General features: G+C 49.5%; 1 protein-coding gene across 15 annotated transcripts in view; it reads left to right on the plus strand.

Annotated features, from left to right (window-relative positions):
• The window catches only part of TRIP12 (thyroid hormone receptor interactor 12), a 1,206,981-nt gene that overhangs the window by 723,621 nt on the left and 456,107 nt on the right, over positions 1–27,253 (plus strand). For all 15 annotated transcript variants that reach the window (XM_086944059.1, XM_086944047.1, XM_086944048.1 and 12 more), the window contains one exon: positions 19,916–20,090. In XM_086944059.1, the coding sequence (XP_086800185.1) occupies positions 19,916–20,090 (175 nt within the window). The remainder of the gene's footprint in view (positions 1–19,915; positions 20,091–27,253) is intronic.

Below are 27,253 nucleotides of genomic sequence, written 5' to 3' on the forward strand. Positions count from 1 at the left end.
TAATCCTAGTTCTCTTCCAGGGGTAAACTCTTCAAAGTCATAAGCGACCCACCCACCTCCCCGAACGAGCATTACTGCAAAGTTATGGATTGTTACTTATGGATTTACACAGGTGTTTATTCACCTCCAAAAAGAACTTACCTAACTGCCACCTGTGGTGCATCATGGGAGCAGGGGGTCGCCTACAGGTCGTAAAGTCACGGTAGTCCTACTCTGCCTTAAAGGCAAGGTGTCAGTTTTCTTTGTTTTCTTTATACTCTGCTGTAGCCTGCTGGCAAATGCCTGCAATTACAGGTGTTTCTATGGCAATAAAGCATTGTTGTATGACAAATGTTTACTTCTCTCTTTCTTCCTTAGGGGTTGGGAGAGTATAGCTGCTACTATACAAACCTACTATGTAATTTCACAAATAAAGCAAATGATGCCTAGGACACTAGTAGCAAACTCTGTAGTAATAGGTGAGATAGCTCAATTGTCTCCCCCTACGACAAATATATTGGCTTAAACAAAATCAATTCTTATGTTTGTTTTAGTGAAGTTTCCCACCTCCGCAGAGAGAACACTATATACTATTTTTCTTATTTGTTTTTCACTTTAATTGTAAAAGAATAAGATTTAGGCTTATATAATTTTTGAGCCCGTTTAAAACGAATGAACAAACATATATATTTACACATCACTTTTTACATAAATCTATACAAACACATATATATACATCGATCCATAGGTATATCCTTTTTTCAATAGCCCAATTTTCTTTCCAAAGGATGCTCGCTATGTGTACAGACTCGGCATTCCTCTAAAGTAAGATCAACCAGACCTAATACAAAGAGTGTAAATGGTCCATATCTTTTTAGACCTATCTTCAGTCCTTTTACTCCTTGTAAACAATTTTTTCCACAACTTAAAGTACTTTGGCTGGGGTCTTCCTTAAACAAAATGTTGACGCGTTTCAGCCCTCACAGTACGGGCCTCATCAGGACTCTGGCTAATGAACAATTCCTTTGTTGTCTTAATGCCTTCAAAGTTGTATTTATCCTCTTTGAAATGAAATGTCTGAAAAACGCTTATTTTCCATCATTGGAGGCTGTTATGCCAGCGGCGGTCACTACTTTGAGATCAAGTGTGGCGGTCCTTAAATCACTGGCTACTTATTAGTAGGCGCGCTTGCCACTCTCTAATATAGAAACCTTCCATTGTTTCCAGGGTTCTCATATGCAAACTCTATATTATTAATCGGAGAACCTCAAATTTTTAGGTTGTTTGCTCGCGCGCTGTAACGACAACGAACCGGCTCTCAATGCCGATCACGTGACGGAGAAATGTTTCCTCGATGCACAGACACAAAGAGCGGACTACTCTGTAACGTGTTTAGAGTGTAACGCCAGTGGGATCCGCCGAAGATCAATATAAAGGGTAGTAGAGCGAGATCCCGTGTTCCAGGAACACGGGATCTCGCCACATACGGAAGCAGTCGACTCTACGCTTCTTCACCATGACAGGCTGGAGCGACTCTTGATGAGAGCGCACTCGCTCTACTACTCTTGATACTGATCTTCGGTGGATCCCACTGGCGTTACACTCTAAACACGAGCCTTATCAGAGCTCCATCCTCCGCCAGTTTCGAATAACATTAGCCCGTCATATCTACACTCTGGATCTAACCTGCGATTACCTTCCCAGGCTTTTTACGACTTGCTATATACCGTACCTAAAGTCTACCTACGCTTCCTATGGTCCTGAGCCCGGCCGGGTTGGAAATTTCACCGGCTAAGCGACCTTCTTTTTATTCACTTGAAACTTACAGCCCTGATGAGTTGCATTGCTATGCGACGAAACACGTGTTTGCTGGCTGCACAAGAAATTAAAGAAGATTTTCTTTAATATGATGTTTTCTCTGACCGCTTATTTTATAATTGTGTTCACTCTCTGCTCATGTGTGATATGCTTTAGAGAAATTGAATAATAATTACTCTCTGGTTGTGTGCAATAGGCAATTGTTTGAGACATGTTGCTGGACCCCTGGGTGGTGAGTCCCCCGCTCTCCTGGGCCTGCAACAATGCACATCCTGGGCAAGGTGCTCCTCCCCCAGGATGGGCAGGGGGAAGCTTCAAAGGCCTGCTGCCTTTGTGACCTTCTCAAGTCCACTTGTTGTACTCAGCAACTGGCCCCCACCAGTTCTGACCCCCACTCTGGCCCCCCACCAGTTCTGACTCCCACTCTGGCGGGAAGACTGTTGGGAAATCCTATGTCAGAAAGGGCTGTGTGCCAGCCTGTGCTAAACCCACCCCTCAGGTGGGAGAGGCGAGGTGAAGCACAACCTCGGGCTCTGGCCATCTTGAAGATGTGGAGCCCTGCCCAATCACAGCTAGGCTCCTGCCCCCCTCGCACAGGAGAGGAGCAGACTAGGGGGTGTACCCACCCCAGGACAGAGACCTATTGGTCCCTGCCTTTGCTCTACCTGTAACACCCCTAAATGCAGTATTTAGGGGCACCCTGAACCTTCCTTCCTCAGATCCTGTTAAGAAAACAAGAAAGAAGATCAAGAAGACAACCTGCCGTGCAGCTGCTAACAGGACAACACCAGTGAACTTGGCCCCAGCCCTACCGGCCTGTTGATCCTGGAACCTGCTCCTGCTAAATCCTGGCGACTCCTGCGGACAGCAGCCTTGAAAACCCCTGGAGGACCTGCCTGCCTTGACCCTCTAAAAGACTGGGACTCCCATGAGCAGAGGCTCTGCTCCAACAGCAATACCCCTGATGCCAGCTAGGAACCGCAAATCCAGCCCACTCTGCACCCGATGAGTCGGGCCCGTGCCCGAGTGATCCAAGACCAAGATGCAAGACAAGGACGTCCCCCCGGCGACTGGGACCCGAAGTCTAGTGCCCAAAGACCCGCGTGCACGACCTAGACCACGCCTGCAGCCTCAGAACCAGGGACCCCTCCAACCGCGACCAGCTTGAGGGTAAGATTTCCCGACGACAAAAGACACCCTGCATCCGGCGCCCTGCGGCTCACTGTGCCCTCCTCTGGAGTACCTACCTCTTCTCCAAGATCCCAACTTACCTCTCGAAGTGGTGGTCGCACCTTAGGAATCTCCGTCCCAGAGTCTGCAGCCTTTGTTCACTCTTTAACTTTCCGATTGGATAACATTGAGCGCCCGACGGCTCAAAAGCACCCTGCACCCAGTTGCCCGAGTGACGCTGGAGGTGCAACTAATACCCTACTCTACTTCCCTACTTGCCCTGAGTAAGGGACCAGGAGCTCAGCTCCCACAGCCGCGTGGCCTGCTTGCTTGCAGCCATCAACCGCAGGCCCCCTACCCTCTATTGGATTGCATTGGGCCTACTCTCTCTGCACCCGGCTGCCCCTGTGCCGCTGAGGGTGTAACTACTGTACCTTTCCGACGCTGGGAGACCCCTGAGTCTATGCCCAGAACCCGGAGTCTATGCCCAGAACCCTAACTTCACCAGTCGAGTACTCTCCTGCAAGCCGATAACTCACTTCCTTCCAGAGGATAACATTGACTGGTTTGACTCGAAAAATCTTCTAAGTGTGAAGATTTGAAACTTTTAAATATTAATCTAAAATCAGCCGAATTTCGAATTACTCATCTGTGTTCAGGGGAAAAGCCAGTACTGTACCTTTCAGCCCAGGACTGAACCGCAAAAGTAATTATAACTGTTCTTACCAGTAACCTGAATTTTCTTCCACAGGAAGCCATTGACTGCTTTTCTGTGAAATTTCTTATGTCTAGTTTTGCAAACTTCAAATATTCCTTAAAAATCGTACCAACTACTAAAACGTAATAACTTATTTGTCTTACGTAGACATCCCAGTGCTGGACCTAGGGAGCCCAGTACTGGATTACAAAAGTAATGAGAACGTACTTTACCTGTGACCTGAATTTCCTCCCATAGGATAACATTGCTGGATTTTCACTGAAAAGTTTTCAAGTGTGAACTTTTAAAATACAGTTATATTCTTTAAAAATCACTGCAACAACTAAAACGCTTTTACTAGACTGTTTTCAGCTTAAGTCCAGGGACTGAATCTAGGATCCAGTCCTGGAGTTCCAAAGTCATCTATAAAGTAATCCACTGCATTTATGTAGAAAAACCCATTGACCTCAATGTTAAATTATGTTTAGAATTGTGTTGCCAATTGCAACCACTGTAGCTATTGGACTTACCAAGTCTATTGCCCTTCTGCAAAGTAATTAACTAAAGTCTCTCATATTGAGAAAAGTATATTTTGATACCTGTTGGTTCTAAAATAGACTATCTTTTGGTATGAAAACAATTGGCCTAGAGTTCAGTTCTTGAGTGTGTGAATCCTTTTGGTGACTGAGTGTGTACAACAAATGCTTTACACTGTTCTCTGATACTGCCTTACTGCTAGACCAAGCTACCACTTTAGAGAGTAAGGGCATATCTGACTTTGGCCTCTGTTATACCTCTGGAGTTTGAGGACTCTCTACACACTGTACCTTACTTTGGTCCAGTATATATAGAGCCACTTTCCTACACAGCGCTGCCATTTAAAGTATATGGTGCTGGGAGTTTGTTATCAGAAACTCCACAACACCATAATGGCTACACTGAAGACTGAGAAGTTTGGTATCAAACTTCTCAGCATTTTAAACCCACGCTGATGCCAGTGTGGGAGTTAATGTAAAATGCACCACAGAGGGCATCTTAGAGATGCCCCCTGAAACTCGACAAACCTCCACTGATCTGACTGAGTGGTTACCTAGGCTGCCACCACCAGACATGTTTCTGGACCCCTGGGTCGAGAGCTTGCCGCTATCGGAGGCCTGAAACAATGAACATCCTGGGACGAGGTGCCAATCCTCCTCCCCCAGGATGGGCAGGGGAAGCTTCAAAGGCATACCGCTGATGTGAGCTTCTCCAGGCCACTTGCTGTACTCAGCAACTGATCTCCCTGGTTCTGACCCCACTCTGGCGAAAAGAACGGCAGGAAACCCTAAGTGAGGAAAGTGGATGTGCCAGCCTACGCCAACCCCACCCCACCGGTGGGAGAGGCGAGGTGAAGGACGACTCTGGGCTCTGGCCATCTTGAAGATGGAGAGAACTGCCCAATCACAGCTAGGCTCCTGCCCCCCTCCCACAGGAGAGGATCAGGCTAGGGAGTGTACCCACCCCAGGAGAGAGACCCATTGGTCCCTGCCCTTGCCCTACCTGGAACGCCCCTAAATGTAGTATTTAGGGGCACCCTGAACCTTCCTCAGATCCAGATTGCAACAAGACCTTTTGTACTGCTCATCTCCTGAGGTGGAAAGCCGGGAGAAATCGTAAATAACTTGTGCTTTTAAATACTTTTTAAACCTGTATTTTGTGTGATACTGTGTTTTTAACAAAGTAAGGATCCTACTGACCACTCGCCCAGTGCACTCCTCGGCTGCCGCCATTGGAGGGGAATCACTGCGGCCACACCCACCAACCTTAGGCCACGCCCTCAACAATATATAAAATGTGTATCCTCCGGGAGCGCAGCAGACTAGCGCAGAGGGCGCACCAAAGGCGCGCCTAAGGCAAGCCCGTCTGCGCCCCGACTGCGCACAGCGCCAGCCACGCTGCCGGTATAATGCCCTACACAAAATGGATAGTCATGACCAGTACGGAACTATTGGCGCTGGACACGATGAAACCTTGTCAGGCGACCAGACTCGATCTGGCTCAGTCGGATCTACCATCCTCCTGTTGGAGGTGTGGCAATTTATTGGCCTTCGCCCCGCCTCAATTAAAGATGTGCGCTAAAACATCTTCTCGCCCGACTGCTACAAATCCCCCCCCATTCTGTTCAGATCAGCACTACTGAACTGTAGATCTCTCCCCAAACATGCCAATGATATTAGCCTACTAATTATGGAATCTGAATAAGATGCCCTGTTTCTTACAGAAACCTGGCTAAACATAGATTACATGGCCTCGATTCCATTGGCAACACCACCGGGCTATAAACTAAGTCTTTAAAATAGTGAGGAAGACAGAAGAGGTGGCGGAGTGGCAATTATTTTCAAGGACATATTTACTTTAACGTCCTCGGCTCCTACCACCATCCCTGGTGTAGAGGGGCTACACTTCTGCTTTCAAATTAACCCCCAGCTATCTCTAGCTGGCTTGATTCTCTATAGACCCCCAGATTGTCCCTCATCACGCACCGATGAACTTTTGGATTTAATAACCGTAAGCTCCCTAGCTCACCCACACTTTATTGTAGTGGGTGACTTCAATGTCCATGCTGATAGACCTGACTGCCCCCAGACCACTGAAAGTATTACAACGCTGCAAGCTGCAAATCTTACCCAGATTACCTCAGGACCAACGCACCGGGCTGGCTATATGCTAGACCTAATTTTCTCCAACGTACGGGACTCTACAACCCTTCACCACTACCATTAGTATGGACGGATCATTTTCTAATCCCCTTCTCCATCTCCCTCCCATCCCACTCTCAGAAAGCAGGCAAACGCTCGTATATGCGTAGGAAATGGGATCAAATATCTGCGGATACCCTCCCCCCCGGCGCTTGCAGCTGCCCCCACCCCCCCAGTTGACTTCAGACGCTAACTCTGATACAATGATGTTGAACCACTGGATAGGTAGCACAGTGGAATCCATTGCTCCTGCCAAAATTGCTACATCTCGAAGAGAATCTCCTACCGCCCCCTGGTTCTCCACTGAGCAGATCGCAATAAAAAGTAAATGCAAAAAGCTGGAGCGCCTTTGGAGGACAAACTACTGTGAAGCAGCTAAAATCTGCTACAAAAAACCCTCTGAGGTCTACATCGATCCATAAAAAAAGAGAAAAAATCATTTTATGCGACCTCTATACATCAAGCTGAACAATCTAGTCAAGAAGTATTTAAGATTGTTCAATCCTTCTTCAAACCGAGGGCCATCGAGACTGAGATTACCCCATCAGAGAGACTCTGTGAGGACATCTCAGATTTTTTTGATAAAAAAATTGCTCAGGTTTATGAGTCCTTCTCTACCCCGGCGCACACAGCAATGGCAGACACAGAAATAATAGTCTCACCCCCACCCCCCCTCCCCCTAACCCAATTCCATCTTATCTCTCACGATGAGGCGCTGAATGAATTAAATAAATGCAAATCAGGAGCCCCTGACGATCCTTGCCCACCAAAACTCTGGAAAATTATGTCGGACGTGATTGTAGATCCACTCCTTCATATATGGAACACATCCATTGTAACTGGCACGTTCCCAGATTGCTGGAAACATGCCACACTTCTCCCGCAAAAAAAAAGCCTAGTGGTGCCTCCGACGACTTGAGCAACCTCCGTCCCATCTCCCTGCTGGCTGCCCCTGAAAAAATGCTCGAAAAACTGATTCAGTGCCAACTGAACAGTTTTATCGAGAAAAACGGAACCTTATACGAAACACAATCAGGTTTCAGGTCTGGGTTTAGCACCGAAACGGCCCTCATTGAGGTTGCCAAGTCGATTAGATGGTCGTTAGACTCAGGGGCATCAGCTATGCTGGTGCTCCTGGATCTATCGGCCGCATTCGATACGGTGGACCACGGAAGACTAATGGCAAGGATGCAGGACACGGGCCTGGAGGACAAGGCACTATTTTGGCTTCAATCCTATCTAACAGATCGCTCTCAGAAAGTTGCATTGGGTGCCTTCTCCTCCAAACCAAAACGCCTGTGGTGTGGCGTCCCTCAGGGGTCGGCACTCAGCCCGCTCCTTTCTTTTCACCCTGATCGCCAAATGGGGGGTCAAGGCAATCTCATATGCCGACGATACACAACTAGTTTTCCCCTATGTTGAAGTATCAGAGGCAGCTTTTAGCCAAATAAGGGGCTGCCTTCAAGACGTGGCCAAGTGGATGAATACCAACAAACTTAAGTTGAATGCATCCAAACCGGAGGTTTTATTTTTTGGGAAAAATAAGCATCCTTCATCAGACTTATGGTGGCTCTCCGAAATGGGTCCTGCCCCAGTCCCTGGAACCAATGCGAAGAATTTGGGAGTAAGATGGGACGTGAATCTCTCTTTCACCTCACACGTTCAGCAGGTTACTACTGGATGTTTTCACAAACTCTGGAACCTCCGGAAATTTCTGTCTCTTCTACCTGCTGAATGCCGCAAAATGGTGGTACATGCGACAATCACGTCCAGACTGGTCTATGCAAACGGCCTTTACTTTGGCCTGCCCAAATATTTGGTGCAGCACTTACAGATCGTGCAGAATGCGGCTGCGATATTAATAAAACCAATTCCTTTCAGACATCATATCTCTCCGCATCTGCGCGAACTGCACTGGCTTCCAGTAGCAAGCAGAGTTAAATTCAGAGTTCTTACCTTAGCGTTTAGAGCACTGAAAGGTACCTGCCCTACCTACTTAAAACTCAGACTCCCCTGCTACCATCAGGAGAGACATTTACGCTCTAATTCTTGGCTTCAGCTAACTATTCCACGAGTTAGGAAGGCCAGACTTGGGGGCAGATCTTTCTCCGCTGGCACGGCGAAACTTTGGAACGCCCTGCCTCTGGCCATTCAATCTGCCTCGACAGAAGCAAGCTTCAAGAAGCTCCTAAAGACCTGGCTTTTTGTGCAATAAACTTAAACCATCTCACCTAGCTTCCTCCCAGCTGAAAGCACTCTCTTAGCGCCGGGACACCTCCTTGAGAGGTAGCTGTTCGCGCTCTACAAGCATCTGTATTATTATTATTATTATTATTAAGACCTTTTGTGCAGCTTCTAACAAGGACGACACCAACTGACTTGGTCCCAGAACCCTACAGGCCTGTTGATCGTTGAACCTGCTCCTGCGAAACTCCGGCGTCTCCTGCGGACAGCAACCTCGAAGACCTCAGAGGACCTGCCTGCCTTGAACCTTCCAAAAGACTGGGACTCCCACGAGCAGTGGTTCTGCTCAAACAGCAATACCCCTGGTGCCAACCAGGAACCGCGAATCCAGCACACACTGCACCCTCGAAGCCCGGCCTGTGCATGAGTGACCCAAGACTACGAGGACGTCCCCCCCCAGCGATTGTGACCCGGAGTCCAGTGCCAAAAGACCCTCCTCGACGACCCAGACGACGCCTGCAGCCTCAGAACCAGGGACCCCTCCAACCGTGACCAGCTGAGGGTAAGATTTCCTGATGCCAAAAGACACCCCTGCACTCGGCGCCCGCGGCCCCATGTGCCTTCCTGTGGGGTACCTACCTCTTCTCCAAGATCCCAACTTACCTCTCGAAGTGGTGGTCGCACCTGAAGACTCTCCGTCCCAGAGCCTGCAGCCTTTGTTCAGTTATTAAATTTCCCTTTGGATAACATTAAGCGCCCGACTGCTCAAAAGCACCCTGCACCCAGCCGCCCGAGTGCCGCTGTGATTGCAACTACTACCCCACTCTACTTCCCCACTTGCCCTGAGTAAGTGACCAGGAGCTCAGCTCCCACGGCCGCGTGGCCTGCTTGCTTGCGGCCAACAACCAAAGGGCCCCTACCCTTCTTAGGATTGCATTGGGCCTACTCTCTCTGCACCCGGCTGCCCCTGGTCCACTGAGGGTCTAACTACTGTACCTTTCAGACCCTGGGAGACCCCTGAGTCTATGCTCAGAACCTTAACTCTACCAGTCGAGTACTTACCTAAAAGCTGATAACTTATTTTCCTTCCATAGGATAACATTGACTGATTTCACATGAAAATTCTTTTAAGTGTGGAATTTCGAAACTTTAAAATATTCATCTAAAATCAGCCGAATAACAAATTCCGAGTTTCTCACCTGTGATCAAGAGAGAAGCCAGGGCTGCTACTTTTAGCCCAGTACTGAACCATAAAAGTAATTATAAGTGTACTTACCAGTAACTTGAATTTCCTTCCATAGTATAAGATTTCTTGGTTTTCACTGAAAATTGTCAACTTTGAAAATACATTTATATTCCTTAAAAATCTCAACTGTAACCAAGACGCCTTTACTTAACTGTGTACTGCTCATGTTCTGGGTCCGAATCCAGTATCCAGTGCTGTGGTTAGAAAAGTAATCTATACAGTAATCAATTGCATTTATCTAGAAATTCCCATTGAGCTCAATTGTCACATTGTGTTTGAAATTGTGTTGCCTATTGCAACCACTGTAGCTATTGTACTTACAAAGTCTATTGCCTATTTGCAAAGTAATTACTTAAACTCACTCATATTGAGAAAAGTATATTTTGATACCTTGTTGGTTCTAAAATAAAACACTATGTCTTTTGATACAAAACAATTGGCCTAGAGTTCAGTTCTTGAGTGTGTGAGACCATTTGCAGTGTGTACAACAAATGCTTTACACTGTCCTCTGATACTGCGTTACTGCTTGACCAAGCTACCACTTCAGAGAGTAAGGTTATATCTAACTTTAACCTCTGCCATGCCTCTGGAAACTGAGGACTCTATACACACTGTACCTTACTGTGGTCCAGTATATATAGAACCACTTTCTTACATCTACCAAGATGATTTCCTACTGAAAACTTTAACGAAGCGTGCAACTGACTGGATCAGCTATTCAGAAGTGTTCCAACCTATTTCAGGAGTCCATTTTCCAGGTCCTTGTGGTTTGCTCAAAGGCGTGGGTGCCCATGCAGGTATCTATTGACCTGAGGCCTTTTAGGTTAGATGATTACTGCACATCAGTGTCCTCTTGCTTAGAACAGCCAAATATGCTCTGAAGACATTCTAGTCTCAAATTGAGGGAGGAAATTCCAGACTTCAGCTTATCAGCCATTATTCATGTTGGTGGGTGAGGTTTGGGGGGTTGGAGAGGAAGAAACATAGGTAGCACACAACAGGTAAGCCACCTCAACATCCTCTGTCTCCCACAGGATCTTAATCATCTGACCTGGAGTTGGTTGCCTCGAAGCCTGTGATTCCCCTTCCGAGTGGCCTGCTCTGGTGACTCCACTGGACCCTGCCCTGGAGCCACCTCGGGCCCAATCGACCCGCTACTATCCTCCTTGGATAACTCCTGGATACTTCGGCACCATAGCTCCCACACACCATGTTCCCAACGCAGGTTGCAGCCTTCCCTGTGTTTTTGGATCCAGCAGCGTTTTCCAACACCATGTACTTTCTCTTTGTTATTGCATCAATGCCATCCGGCACACTTACTGGACCCATAACTCCAGACTGCTTCCCAATGTTCATGGCAGTGGTTTTGACGCAGCTTTGCATCCGTCCCCTCTGGTCAAGTGCTGACTCAAAACTCATTTGATCCACCACTACGTTACTCGATGCCACAGCCACTTAACCCTTGGACGCCTGCTTCTACTGGTGCCATCTCCAATTCCTCTAACGTACATGACCCCAGTGGTGTCAGTATCTGCACTCGTGCCCCAGAACAGATCGTGCACAAAGGCTTGCGTGGAATAGTAGGAGGATACACAACCTGACTTGGACCCTTTAGAGCTTTGCCCATATGGGGGTGAACTCCAAGGCCTTTTCTCAGTTAGTGGCCTGGATGCTTCCTCAGAACTGGATATGAAATTCCCCAGTGGATGGCCAACGCCAGAAGTAGTGTGGTGTCATTCCGTACAATAATGAAAAAGGCTGTTGAAGTGCTGACCCATCTGAACTGTTTTGGTACTGATGAAGTTACCCCAGGACTCGATGGGAAGACAAAGCCATCAGAAGAAGAAATTACTTTCAATAGGGCTCTTTCTTGTAGATACACTGCCAATTTCACACGCCTAGCTGCCCCTTTTCTGTAGACTAGGCTCTGGAATTTTTATTTTTCCCAGTAAGATTTGCACGATGCCAGCTATCACACTAATTGTCAGCCACATTTCTATATATGAGGGTGTGGTTTAAAAGGAGGAAAACTGATGTCCTCGCCAGGACTGTACCCATATGTGATCTAGTTTCTGGACTGAGATGCAGCTAGGGTGGGGGATCGTGTCAACTACCAGTGCACAGGAGTCATTCTGGTTTCTCACAGCTATTGAACACTAGGCATCCTGCCGTTAACTAGTCTGCTAAAAGTATGACATCATTTTCCTTCATCTTCTACCCTGACAGACTTATGTGACTGATTCGCTATCCTTCTCAAAGTACACTTCCACTCCCTCAACTTTGCAACCTGGACTCTTTTCACCCTGCCAAGGAACACTTCTGCTCCCCTCTGCTACACCCACTTCAGTTGGTTTTCAACTCAAAACAGAGCATTAATCATCCCTATGTTCAAGAAGGTAGATGCCACTTTCCCACACCATCTCCAGCACATGTACTTTGCTCTTCAAACCTCTGGCACCTTTTCACTCTTAATCAGGTGCTCCATTTAGAGTCAGGACTTTTAATCTAGTAACCATTCTCCACGGATGCCGACCTGCCCAGTAAACGTTAAATCAAATCCTTCTCTTTCTGTTTTCAAATCGGCCCTGAAGGCCCCCACGGATGGTCTGAAATCTGCGTGGCTTACCTTCCCGGCAAAGGTTTAACACTTCACTGTTGCCCTCGGAAACGCTCCTCCTTAGCAAACTTTCTCCCAGTCTGGTCCTTGCTTTTAGATGTATCCTGCTGTATATTAGCTTGCATATAATAGTCCATTTAAATAAAATCTGAAATATATGCAATGAGATGTTCCATTCGAGGTTTGAGGTTTTCCTGTTTATTATGCCGGGGACCGCCACATACGTTATGGTTCAAGCCGATAAGGTTGTCATCTGTTAGTCACAGTCTATCTGGCCTTTCCAGAGTGGGCTTACAGGTGCTTCTACATTCCGTTTTCACATGTCCATGTATATACATCCTTGTGAGTCTGTCATTTATTATTGAATCAAATCTCCATACAGTGTCCTTGTTGTTCTTGATTGACTTGGATCAAGTTTCTACGCCGTATCGGCATATACATATTTTGAGTTTACTACTGAATCAATATTTACATACGGTGCTCTTCCCACTAGTTTGAATTGGATCAAGTTTCTATGCTGAATCGGCCTATATCTATTTGGAGCCCTGACGAAGTTCCAACAAGGAACGAAATGTGTTGGCTGTGTCGTTTTTGGTAAAGATTACCGAAATAAAGAAAATATAAATTCTTGGACTTAATTAACTTTTGTTTGATTTCAAAGAGTGCGCCTTGCACATTTCTGTGAATGTTTTGACCTGAATTGCACCTTGGGACGACTGGTGCGGGAAGTGTTGCACCATAATGATAACTATTGCTGGTACTTGTGTGTTCGAGGCATGAGGGCTGCTGAATTCACATCTGTGCATAGATCGCCGCCTAGTGTTGGGTCCGGATGATTGCACATTGTTGTCCTGGAAGAGTCTTCGAAGTATCACGAGATAGGTGGCTCCTCCCCTGGACTACAGTGCGCATGGGCATCCTCTCCATCCTCAGATTGTTTTTTTTCCGCCATTGGGTTCGGATGTCTAATCTCGACTCCAGTTCCAAAACTTGTACTCTTTCTACTCCTAAGGCCAAAAGGCCTTCACAGCGTCGGTATTGTATCGTTCGGTGCCTGTCCCTTTCGAGTTCTTCAATCGACGTCAAAAGAAGTAATTTTTTACGACAACACAGGTCCAGACTACATCGATGGAACGGACCCCGTTTAAGCGGTGCCCCGTTTGTAATTCAAAATATTCTAACTTAGATGTGCACCCAGTGTGCAATACATGTTTGTCCCCCGACCACGACGAGTCAAAATGTTTCGCCTGTTCGAAGTTCCGCTCTAAGAAAACGATTAAACTTCGACGCGCGGCGAGGCAGTCGGCCCAACAGTCGGCACCAGCACCTGCGAACATCTTCGATGCCGGAGACGAGGAACTCTTCCAAGATGAGGAAGAGGATAAAGAAGACGTTCCCGAAGAAATGTCGGAACCGGCGTCGGAGCAGGACTCAAATTTCGAGGTGGACGAGCAAGCCGAAAAATACGTCCACAACCAAGACGTCGTCGAGGTAGGGGACGACGATGAGGCCCTTGGGGCCGTTGATGACGACTCCAGTGGAGAACCGAGCCCGCCCGCAGTTACGGGGCCTATCATTAACATTCCGCCCCCTCCGGCTCCGGTCGAGACATCGCCGAAAGGCCTTAGCCAAGATCCTTCCACACGGTCTACAGCCCCGCGCCCAAGCCAGGCTAAGACCCTTTCAAAGGAGCCATCGGTCGATTCTACAAAATCGAAACCGAAACAGGCGGAGCCGAAATCGAAACCGAAACTACTCAAGATGGTGGTCGGTTCGATGTCGACGCCCGGTCCCGCTACGGCTGTCGGCGATCCTTCGGCGTCGAAGATGCCCGTCGGCTCCAAGATTGGGACATCGAAGCAGGCCTCGACCAGCAAGCACGTCGCCTCGAAGGGCTCGGCGCCGGCGCCGACGTAGACGACCAAACATGGCGAGAAGAGCAAAGGCCTTCAGTTGAAAAAAAGTCTCGAGCCACACCGCTCAGAACTCAAGACTGGGCTTGGAAAACGGGTTGAACCCACGACCAAAGACACCCCGAAAGTGTCGCCGACGCCCAAAGTTGGAGGCGCACCGCGCCGGGAGCTCGACTCGACGCTGTCAAGCCAGCGGCCTACACAGGCGTCGAAGAAACCCGAAACAGCCGCTTCGAGTTCGAAACATGCAGGCTCAGCGCCAATAAAGTTTGGGCTTCCGCCCACGGCCCGCCCAAAGCATCTCGAACGCCATGACACCGCCGAGGCTTCCAAGACGCCGAAGGTGTCCTCCAAGTCCACACACGAACAGGTTGTCTATCACAAGCCTTCTTATGGCAACCAGGCAAAACTCTTTATTGACTCTGAGTCGGGCAGGCTTACCGTCCACAAGCGGAAGATCGCGCCTGAACATCCCTTGGAAGGTTACAGGCTTCCCCTAAAAAAAAGGATGGTCTCTTCTACCTCTCTGGTTCTTTTTGAACCACTTTAGGACTATTCTCAACAAATAGCTCATTCTCCAGCACAGAGTGAGGAGGACTTGAATGTAGACTATGGCCAGATGGCCTACTCTTACCACACAGACACTGATCAGGATGTCTCGCATCAATGGTCAGGGGCAGGGGATCAAGGCGATGACCCTGATGACCCCCATACCACTCCGGACTCTCAGTCCTATAATGTTAAACCATCTCCGACTGAGGACACCGCGGCGTTTAATGCATTGATGGAGCGGGCAGCCCTTAACCATGATGTCGACATGCATGCCGAGCCAGTGGATGAGGATTTTTTATTTGACACCTTCTCCACATCTGAACGCTCCACTAAGACTCTACCCATGCTTAAAGGGGTCCTCAAGCATGCGACGGACATTTTCAAAGAGCCAACCAAAGCCAGGGTTATCAACCCCCGGATCGACAAGAAATACAGGCCTGCCCCAGTAGACCCCACCTATATCAAAGGCCAGCTCCCCTTGGACTCCCTCGTGGTGGCTAATGCACGCAAAAGGGCTAACTCTCAATCCAGTGGTGACGCTCCCCCTCCGGACAAAGAGTCAAAGATCTTTGAAGCGTCTGGAAAGCGTGTGGCAGCGCAAGCCGCTAACATTTGGAGAATATCCAATACACACGCCCTGTTGGCTAGATACGACAGGGCGCACTACGACACCCTAGAACAGTTACTACAGCACCTGCCTGATATGTACAGAGCGGCTGCAGAAATGGTTATACAAGAGGGGAAACTGATCTCCAATGTGTCAATCAAATGCGCACTGGACGCAGCAGACACAGCGGCAAGGGCATTTAATACTAGCGTAATGCTGCGACGCCATGCATGGCTGCGCATCTCAGGGTTTAAATCCGAAATACAAACTACTCTTCTCAATCAGCCGGTTAACCCGGACTTCCTGTTTGGACCGGAGGTTGACGCAACACTTGAGAAGATGAAAAAAGACACTGAGACGGCGAAATCCATGGGGGTTCTGCCATCCCAGCAGTTTCGGGGCAGTTCCTTTCGTCGCTCCGGTAACAGGGGAGCAACAAGAGGACAGGCTCTACAGCATTCCCAGTACGCCAAGGGCAGCACGCAATCTACCTACACGAAAAACACCAGGGGTGGATACCGTGGGAACAGCGCCAAAGGGAGAGGACGCGGCAATAACAACGCTAGGTCCTCCGCTCCCAACAAACAGTGACTTCTTGTCACTGCCCCCCGACCATCTAACACCTGTCGGGGGGAGACTCCAGCAGTTCCTGCCAATCTGGAAAGACATTACAACAGACAGGTGGGTGAGACAACTTATCCGGTCCAGCAATTGTCTAGAACTGACCTCCACCCCCCCCCCCCCCCCCCCCCCCCCCAACATACCCCCAAGAAGCCGTCCTATGTCCGCAGAGCTCATGCACTTATTGGAGCAAGAAGTACTCGCCATGCTGCAAAAAGGAGCCATAGAACTCGTGCCTGTAGAAGAGCAGGGTACAGGGGTGTACTCTCTGTACTTCTTGATTCCAAAAAAGGACTGGTCCCTGCGGCCCATTCTAGACCTCAGACCCCTCAACTAATACATCCTTTCAGAGCACTTTCACATGCTAACCTTACAACAGGTCCTGCCGCTGCTCCGTCAGGGCGACTTCCTAGCCACCCTGGACCTCAAGGATGCATATTTCCACATTCCCATTCACCCAAGTCACAAAAAATATCTCAGGTTCACTATCAACAATCAGCATTACCAGTTCAAGGTTCTGCCGTTCGGGGTCACTACTGCTCCCAGGCTCTTCACCAAGTGCTTAGCGACTGTGGCAGCGCACCTTCGCAGGCAAGATGTTCACGTGTATCCCTACCTGGAAGACTGGCTCGTTCAGGCCGGTTCAGCCGAGCAGTGCGGCCGCGATATGTCGCGGACCATTCACCTCCTACACAGTCTGGGGTTCTCACTCAACTACGCGAAGTCTCACCTGCAGCCAGCCCATGTGCAACAGTACCTGGGGGCGACAATAAACACTCAGTCAGCCACAGCGCAGCCGAACCCTGCCAGGGTCAACAGCATGCAGCTGCTCATTCGGAGGTTCCAACCTCAGCGATCCCTCCCAGCGCAGGTGTTCATGCAACTGATCAGTATGATGGCATCCTGCTTATTCATAGTCCCGCACGCGAGACTGCACATGCGTCCCCTTCAAGAATGCTTAGCCCGACAGTGGAACCAGGCTCATGGCCATCTAAAAGACCTAGTGTTGGTGACCGGTCGTGCTTACAACTCTCTGCATTGGTGGAATCCACAAACCCTTTGCAGGGGACGACCGTTCCAAGAGCCTGTCCAACAAATAGTGCTAACGATAGACGCATCTCTCCAGGGTTGGGGAGCGCATGTCCTCTACTACACGGTGCAGGGACTATGGACAACACAACAGCAGAAAATGCATATCAATGTGTTGGAGCTGATGGCAATCTTCATGGCACTGAAGGCATTCAAGTTGCACCTGTGCAACAAGGCCGTGTTAGTCCGGACGGACAACATGACCGCCATGTATTACATCCAAAAGCAGGGAGGCACGCACTCCCCGCAGCTGTCTCTACCTAGCCCAGAGCATGTGGAAGTGGGCCATTCAGAGGAACATCTTCCTCATGGCGGAGCATCTCCCGGGTGTCGACAACCAAATGGCGGACCTGCTCAGCAGGCACAGTCATCAGATGCACGAGTGGGAGATCCACCCGTCAGTACTCCATCCATACTTCCAGCAGTGGGGTCATCCAGACATCGACCTCTTCGCCACAAGCGAAAACGCAAAATGCCCAAACTTCGCCGCCAGTTTCCCACACCCGCAGTCTCAGGGCAATGCGATATGGATGAACTGGTCAGGCAGATTTGCGTACGCTTTTCCCCCAGCCCCCCTCATACCTCTGGTGGCGCGCAAACTGCGACAGCACTCCATGAGGCTCATCCTGGTTGCTCCAACGTGGGCACGGCAAGCTTGGTACACTACGTTCCTGGAACTTTCAGTAGTGCCTCACCAGCGGCTGCACCTCACTCCCAGCCTCTTCACTCAGAGCCATGGCGACATTCAGCACCCAGATCCCCAACAGTTGAACATTGCGATTTGGCTCCTGAGGTCATAGAGTTTGGATACCTGAACTTGACTCCTGAGTGCATGAACATCATCAAGGAGGCAAGACGACCGACTACCAGGGCCTGCTATGCAGCCAAATGGAAGCGGTTTGTTATTTACTGCTCCAACAATGACATTAATCCGTTGGACGCATCTACGCAAAACATCATATGTTACTTATTGCATCTGTACCAATGCAACCTGGCATACAGTTCAATCAGGATCCATTTGGCGGCCATAGCCGCTTACCTTCAAAACAGGCAGCACCTTTCCGTTTTCAGGGTGCCTGCCATTAAAGCCTTTTTGGAAGGACTTAAGAGAGTAATCCCTCCCAGACACCCCCCTTCACCAGTCTGGAACCTAAATATCATTCTCACCAGACTCATGGGGCCACCCTTTGAGCCACTCCATTCCTGTGAAATACTGTTTCTTACCTGGAAGGTGGCCTTCCTAATAGCTATTACTTCGCTGCGGAGGGTCAGTGAGCTGCAAGCCCTCACAATTCAGGAACCCTACCTGCAAATTCATGCAAATAGGGTGGTGCTTCGCACCAACCCTAAATTCATGCCAAAGGTGGTTTCGCAGTTCCACCTTAACCAAAACATAGAACTGCCAGTTTTCTTTCCTAACCCTGACTCAGTGGCAGACAGAGCACTGCACACCTTAGATGTCAAAAGGGCTCTCCTGTATTACATCGACAGGACAAAAGACTTTCGAAAAACTAAACAGCTGTTCGTTGCCTTCTCTCCACAACATAAAGGCAACCCCATCTCCAAGTCAGGTATAGCCAGGTGGATTGTTAAATGCATCCAGATCTGTTATCAAAAGGCTAAGCGGACGTTAACAGTTCCCCCTAGAGAGCATTCCACACGCAAGTGAGAGGCTTCCATGGCTTTCCTGGGTAACATTCCTCTAGAGGATATATGTAGAGCAGCCACATGGACCACCATACATACATTTACCAAACACTACTGCGTAGATGTACACTCCAAACCGCAAGCTGCTGTAGGGCAGGCTGTTCTCAGAACTCTTTCAGACTGCTGCAGCTGGCACGGGCACCCGCCGGTAGGGGGGTTACTGCTATTTATTCTATGCACAGATATAAATTCAGCAGCCCTCATGCCTCGAACGGAATATGCTACTTACCAGTATGCATCTGTTCTTGGCATGAAGGGCTGCTGACATTAATATCGCCCACCCTCGTCCCCGGTGCCTGTCGCAGCTGTAGCTCTCAGAATCATTTTCAGGCATGGTCATCACTTTCAGTATTTCACTCCATCTCTGCCACAATGGCGAAAAACAATCTGAGGATGGAGAGGATGCCCATGCGCACTGTAGTCCAGGGGAGGAGCCACCTATCTCGTGTGCAATCATCCGGACCCAACACTAAGCGGCGATCTATGTACAGATATGAATGTCAGCAGCCCTTCATGCCAAGAACAGATGCATACTGGTAAGTAGCATATTCCTTTTGGTTGTGCTAGACCATGATTGGTCGTTCTGTTATTCATTTTTTCTGTTCTATTCTTATTCATCACAACCACTCATTTGTCACTATTTGTTGCTAAGTGTGAGGTAACACCTTGATACTATGTGCGGTTTTAATAGTGGGAATGCTTTATTGTATTGCAAGGTTATTTAGTGCCTACTTGCCCCTATGCAGGGCACTGAAGTGGGTCCCTGTATAAGCATCATGTAAGCCACGTAGGGTGTCGTTACTAATATGTTGCTTTTTGAGAAAATACGGAATTTCTACTAAAATCCTTAAACCCAAACAAATATTTTGCATGAAATCATTGTTAGTTCATAAAATGTTATCATCTTTTGTGCAATTTTAATGATTTATATGAAGTGATTTTACTTTTTTTTTTTTTACTAACTTTTGTTTTTCAAGCTAAAAGCCCTACAACCACACAATCGCCTAAATCTTCATTTCTGGCAAGCTTGAATCCAAAAACTTGGGGAAGGTTAAGTACGCAGTCGAACAGCAACAACATTGAACCAGCACGGACAGCAGGAGGAAGTGGCCTTGCTAGAGCTGCCTCAAAAGACACAATATCCAACAACCGGTGAGTAAATCCCTACAGATTTCCTATTTGTCTAATTAAAATCTTCAGAAAAAAGAGAAATTATCTTTACGAACGCATATCTTACTGAATGCCCAAGATTATTAAGTAATGCATAGGTGTCCTTGCACTATTTTGAAAAAGACAACATTTTGCGAAAATGTTTGAGAGTTTTACTTTTGAATGTAGAAGCTTTTCATCGTTGCAGAGCTAAAATTCACAGTTGGGCCCAATTCTACAAATCCATCACTACTTCTCTGGCATATCTAATGTGTAATGTATACAAGATATACTTTGTTTTTTGCTCATCTCTAATTTATTGGCCCCATTTACCTGTTCCTATTTTGAGCTGTTTGGGTTGTGCCATTAGTGCTTTATTGCTGCGCCCCACTTGTCTTTTATTGCAAATTGTCACAGTATTGCTCTGTCTGATAGAGACTACTAGCCGCAGATTCCTTAACGTAGAATCATCCCCAGGCGTAAGACTGGATCCGGAAACATTTTCTTTGCCACAGCAACTCTGCGCGCCGGGGAGCGGTACCACGTGACTCCGCCCTGACGTCGTCCATGGGCGTGACGTCAGCAAGGTCACATAAGCCCCACACCGGCGCACAGATGTCAGTTTTCCTCTTTTCCACGTGCAGCGCGGATCCGGATCGTGTCTTGACGTGTTTTCAGGCCTTTTTCACGCTTTGCGTAGAGTAACAGTGTGCAAATGCCTTTGAGCTTGAAGACTTGTACCTCTTGTGCACATCAGATATCCGCGATGGACCCTCACCCGATTTGTATGTGGTGTTTGGGCAGCACCAGGACTCGAAGGACTGCAATGCCTATCAGCACCTCAAACCGAAGTCACAGCGGGGAGCCCCAAATGAAACTGCTACCAGCCTGCGTCTCCAGGTCTGTGTCGTCCCATCATCCGTCCCTTGCCTCGGAAGCCAGGAGCTGCCGATTCCGCCTGCGACATCGCCTTTGCCACGACCCCAAGGGCGTCATTAGCCGACTGCTAGGTCCTGCAGCTTGTCTCTGAGGCTCTGTCCTTGTTCGGCGGAGGGCGCAGACTCCCCTCTGGACGCGCGCCCTCGCCTGTCGCCCCCCTACCTTCCGTTCCCAGGCATTGGGGTGACTAGGGCTCAAATGACAGCCTACAGTGCAGCACTGCAGGCTTCTTTGGCCCTTCCTCCACCTCCTGAGACGTCCGCGGATCCCTTGCCTCGCGCGGGGCCTTTCACGGAGTTGCCGGCGGCTTCGGCCCCGGTGCCGAAAAGTTTGGCTTCAGATTGTAGGAGGGTGGTGTCAACAAGGTGCAGCCCTGCAGGGCACCCCTCTTCGACCCACGGCGTCCCTGTCTCGCCGCAGATCCCTATGGGGATCCCTGTGGTGTCTCAGTAGATCGCCGGGACTCAGGGCTCGCCCCCGAGTGCCCCTTGGCCATCTGAGTGGGCGGCTGTCTCGCCAGATGCTGGGCCGGCGCTGTAGGCTTTCCTCTCTGGTGGTGCCGTGGGTGGAGGCCGGGGCCTGGGGTGGTTTCCCGAGTCCTTCTCGGTCCTCTACGGGGCGCTGCCCCGTGTGAGGTCGAGCTGACGCCTTCCCAGCAACGTTCATTAGTCGAACTGGCTCCGGCTCCGACCCCGCCCCATTCTTTTAATGAGCACTTGGTGGTGGAGGTTGACTCAGCGCCTCCTGTGTCCACTCCGGCGCCGATCAACGTCGAATCGGCGCCTGTGGCGGACTCCGCGGTGCCATGCCGGCGTCGGGTCCTTGATTAGTCTCCAGAGGTTCCTTCCTCTCCTGAGGTTTGTCATCTCCTGGTCTCTTCTTCTCCGGAGACAGGACGCCGCATTGTTGCTTTTTCACCAGCGTCTTCCAGGATTGGCTCTTCGCTGTCATGCAGCCTCAGTCCTCGGACCCTCTTTTCTGCTGTTCAGTTGGTTCCTCCACTGGCTTCTCCACCTTCCTCGAGGGTTCCTCAGGTACCCCGCTCGTCAGTGGATCCCCCACCTTTCAGGGGCTGGCCGCTCCCACCTCTGGCTGGAAGTGGGGATGGACGGCTCAGTTTGCAGCAGTCGCCGCCGGAGGAATTGCTTTTTTCCCCACGACGCCCTACAGAGGCCAATGTTGCTTTCGTTCGAGCTATTTCCACTGCCGCTGGCATTTTGCGAATGGGTGAGCCTGTCACCCCATTCCCTACAGATAATCTCTTGGAAGTTCTTCACCACGACTCTGGTGGATTGGAGCTGTTCCTTCCTTTCGAAGCGTCGCTCCACAACTCTTTTGGGGGCTTGGGGGCGTCCTGCCACGGTTGATCCGGTACCTCAGCCGCTCCTGCATCGCCACAGTCCTGCTCCGCACGACCCAGTCTGCCTTTCCTTCCACCTTTCTACTCAGGGCTCTCTTTTGCAGACTGCTTTACAGACCTTGCCTGTGGTGTTGTTTTCTCCCTCTCTAGAGGCCTGTTGGTTGGATTCATGGGGGCGTAACATCTTCGCCTCATCCAGTGCTGCTTTGCGGGTGCTCAACACTTTGTGTGTTGGCCAGGGCTGCCTCCAGCCTGTGGGATTCTGTGGAGTCCCTTCTTTCTCATGTCCCCCATGAGGGTGCCCTTGCTGATCTACAGCACCATGTGTTGGAAGGTCGAGAGTTGGCTGCGTTTATTCTTTGTGTGGCTTTGGATATTGCTGATGCTCTCAGCCGTGCTATGGCCACTTCAGTAGCCCTCCATTGCCACGTTTGGCTTCGGGATGCTATTTTTCCTGAGAATATTAGGGAGCGTTTGGTTGACTTTCCCTTTGATGGCGTCCTTTTGTTGAACACTCATGTGGACTCCGCTATTCAGTGTCACCTTGCTGGACTCCGTCCTCCTCCTCCCCCTCCGTAGGCTTACTTGTTGGTCCTCCGGGACTTGATGGGAGGCGTTATCCCACCTGCTCCCTGGAATCTGGTGTTTTGAGTGGCATGTTTGTATGTTCTGTGTGGGTTGCCGTGCCTTCGGGGTCCCTTGGTTGGCCCCCTCTCTTCTGTTGGCTGCTGGTTCAGCCCTTTTGGCAAGTGTGTATTTTTGGCTGATTGCTAAGCCGTCTGTGGTTCTAACCACAGTCCTTATGTTATTCTCTGATGCAGGATTTTTTCCTTGAGTGGTTCCCATGTTTTCTTTCGGACGTGTGTAGGGAAGTGTTGCAGTAACCCCCCTCACACACTTTTTGCCTGATATCTGATGCACTTTTTCCTTGGTGTGCCCTGGGTCCCTGCCAATCAAGTTCCCAGGGCCTGTGTTTCTTCCCCAAAAACAAACCCAAATGGCATCTCTGGCCATAGGGCCCCTGGTAAATGGTACCCTAGGTACCCAGGACACTGTGACCAGAGATGACCCCTAAGGGCTGCAGCACTTATGGTGCCACCCTCAGGGGCCCTTTACCCTGACACACACTGCCTTTGCAGGCTTGGTCCAGAACAAACCACAGAGTCGACATGGCACACATCCCTGTGTGCCATGCCCACAACACACTGCCCTGGCATACCTCAGTCACCCCTCTAGCTGGGTGCCCTATGCCAGTGGTGTGGGTACAATGGCATGAGCCCTGTTGCTCTACAGTACCCAGGTCCGTTCCTGGTCACTGCAAGTGCAGTGCTGCCATTAAGAGTGTATGGTGCTGGGAGGTTGTCAACACGAACTCCACAGCACCATAGTGTTTACACTGAAGACTGAGAAGTTTAGTATCAAACTTCTCAGCACATTAAACCCACACTGATGCCAGTGTGGGACTTAATGTAAAATGCACGCCAGAGGGCAACTTAGAGTTGCCCCCTGAAACTAACCTACAACCCATGTCCTGACTGAGAGGCTGCCTCGGGTGCCACCCAGCAGACACGTTGCTGGTCTCCTGGGTAGAGAGCCCTCCGCTCTCTTGGGCCAGCAACAATGCATATCCTGGGACGAGGTGCTAGGTCTCCTCCCCCAGGATGGGCAGGGGGAGATTCAAAGGCATGCCACCTTTGTGAGCTTCCCCTGGCCACTTGCTGTACTCAGCAGCTGGCCTCCATCGGTTCTGACCCCCACTCTAACGGGAAGGCAGGCAGGAAAAACAAGGGAGGGAAAGGGGGTGTGCCAGCCTCTGCCAACCCCACTCCTCAGGTGGGGGAGGCGAGGTAAAGCACACCCTCGGGCGTTCTGCCATTTTGAGAATGGGGAGCCCTACCCAATTAGAGCTAGGCTCCTGCCACCCTCCCAATGGAGTGGCAGGCTAGAGGGTGTACTCACCCCAGGGCAGGGACCCATTGGTCCCTGCCCTTGCCCTACCTGTAACGCCCCTAAATTTAGTATTTAGGGGCACCCTGAACCAACCTTCCTCAGATCCGATTTTGAAACAAGAAAGAAGACCTGCTGTGCAGCTGCTAACAAGAGGACGACACCAACTGACTTGGCCCCAGCCCTACCAGCCTGTTGATCCTTGAACCTGCTCCTGCTAAATCCCGGCGACTCCTGCTGACAGCAACCAAGAAACCCTCGGAGGACCTGCCTGCCTTGCTCATCCAAAGACTGAGACTCCCATGAGCAGTGGTTCTGCTCAAACAGCAACAACCCCTGGTGCCAGCTAGGAACCGCGAATCCAGCACACTTTGCACCCGCCAAGCAAACGCCCGTGCCAGAGTGGACAAAGACCCAGAGGACGTCCCCCAGGTGACTGTGACCTGGAATCCAGTGCCTAAGGACCCTCCTCGACGACCCTGACGACGCCTGCAGCCTCACCACAACGGACCCCTCCAACCGCGACCAGCTGAGTGTAAGATTTCCTGACGTCCAAAGACACCCCGGCGCCCCACTGCCCCCTGTGCCCTACTCCTGGCCTTCTACCTGTCCTCCAAGATACCAACTTACCTCTTAAAGTGTTGGTCACACCTGAAGAATCTCCCTCCCCGAGCCTGCAGCCTTTGTTTAACTTCCAAGTCTCCCATTGAATAACATTGGGCGCCCGAAGGCCCAAAAGCACCCTGCATCATGCACCCAGCTGCCCAAGTGCCGCAACTACCCTACTCTACTTCCCCACTTGTCCTGTGCAAGTGACCAGGAGCTCCGCTCCCACAGCCACTTGGTCTGCCTGCTAGTAGCCACCAACCAAGGGCCCCCTAAGCCCCGTAGGATAACATTGGGCCTACTCTCTCTGCACCCAGCTGCCCCTGTGCTGCTGAGGGTGTAAAAACGATACCTACCTGACCCTGGGAGACCCCTGAGTCTATGCCCAAAACCTTCACTTGGCCAGTCGAGGGCTTGCCGAAAAGTCACTTTTCTTCCATAGGGTAACATTGACTGGTTTAACTTGAGAATTTTTCGAAGTGTGGAGTTTTGAAACTTTAAAATATTCATCTGAAATCAGCCGAATCACGAAAACTAAAATACTCACCTGTTATCAGTTGAGATGCCAGTGCTGTATCTTTCAGCCCAGCACTGAACCTGAAAAGTAGTTATAACCGTGATTTACTGTCAACTAAATTTTCCTCCATCGGTATCCATTGTCTGGTTTTCGCCAGAACATCTTCGAAGTGTCCAATTTCCAAACTTACAAATATTCCTTAAAAATTGCCTGTCTGACCTAAATGCATTCTTTCAATTGTGTACAGGAGATACACCAGTGCTGAATCCAGGATCCAACACAGAGTAAGAAAAAGTAACGATAACACTACTTACCTGCTTAGTGAATTTCCTCCCATAGGATGACATTGGTGATTCTATGTGAAAAAGTTTCTAAGTATCAACTTTTAAAATACAATAATATTCCTTAAAAATCACATCTGTAACCAAAACGCTTTTTTCTCAACTGTTTACTGGAGATGTCTCAGGACTGAATCTAGGATCCAGTCCTGTGGTTAGAAAAGTAATCCATAAAGTAATTAATTGCATTTAACTAGAAATTCCCATTGAGCTCAATGTCACATTGTGTTTGAAATTGTATTGCCTATTGCAACAACTGTAACTATTGTACTCAAAAGTGTATTGCCTATTGGAAAAGTATTTAACTAAAGTAACTCATTATGGGAAAGTATATTTTGAAACCTATTGTTGGTTCTAAAATAAAACTATATATTTTTATACAAACAATTGGCCTAGAGTTCAGTTCTTGAGTGTGTGAGACCATTTGCAGTGTGTACAACAAATGCTTTACACTGTCCTCTGATACTGCCTTACTGCTCGACTAAGCTACCAGTTTAGAGAATAAAGCTCTATCTAACTTAAGGCTCTGCCATACCTCTGGGGACTGTGGACTCTGTGCACACTGTGCCTTCCTTTGGTCCAGTATATACAGAGCCACTTTCTTACAACGTGTCATACACTAAGTGGGGTACTTGTAGCTAATGTATAGCTCTATCCTACACTGGGAGGGTGTGGACTTCCCCTTGCGGGTTCCTCGCCTTTCCTGGAGTCACTTTATACTGCTGCTGCAGTTTCTTTGATCTTTGTCTAGACATAGCTTATGCTGCTTGCGCTGCTTCAGGCCCTGTCATGTTCGAGGCATGTGGGCTGCTGAATTCATATCTGTGCATAGACCGCCACCTAGTGTTGGGTCCGGATGATTGCACATTGTTGTCCTGGAAGAGTCTTCGAAGTATCACGAGATAGGTGGCTCCTCCCCTGGACTACAGTGCGCATGGGCATCGCCTCCATCCCCAGATTGTTTTTTTCCGCCATTGGGTTCGGATGTGTTTCGGTTCCCTCTGTCGGAACCGATAGTTGTTCAACTTCTACTCGAGACCAAAAGGTCTTTAGGCTGGGCGTCGGTATAGTTGCGTACGGGTTTCTTTCTGACTCTCAGCTCCTATCTCTTGCTGCCCTTCCGCGTGCCTTCGGCGCGGACGGGCCTACACTACAACTTTTGCTATGGAGCGGACTCCATTCAAAAAGTGTCCGCTGTGTCACTCCAAATATTCGCACCTCGACGTGCACCCTGTGTGCAATACCTGCTTGTCGCCGGATCACCGCGAAGACACCTGCATGGCGTGTTCGAAGTTCCGAAGCAAGAAGACTTTAAAGATTCGCCGGGCCAATCGGCTCCAGGCTCAATTGTCGGCTTCGGCGCCCCCACCAGATGACATTTTCCAGGAATCTGTCGAGGGAGAAGACGACGTGCGGGAGTCGGACTCTGGCCCCGCGTCCGAAGAGGAAAACTACGACG

This window comes from Lissotriton vulgaris, chromosome 11 (genome assembly GCF_964263255.1).
Source record: "Lissotriton vulgaris chromosome 11, aLisVul1.2, whole genome shotgun sequence".
Classification (NCBI taxonomy): domain Eukaryota; kingdom Metazoa; phylum Chordata; class Amphibia; order Caudata; family Salamandridae; genus Lissotriton; species Lissotriton vulgaris.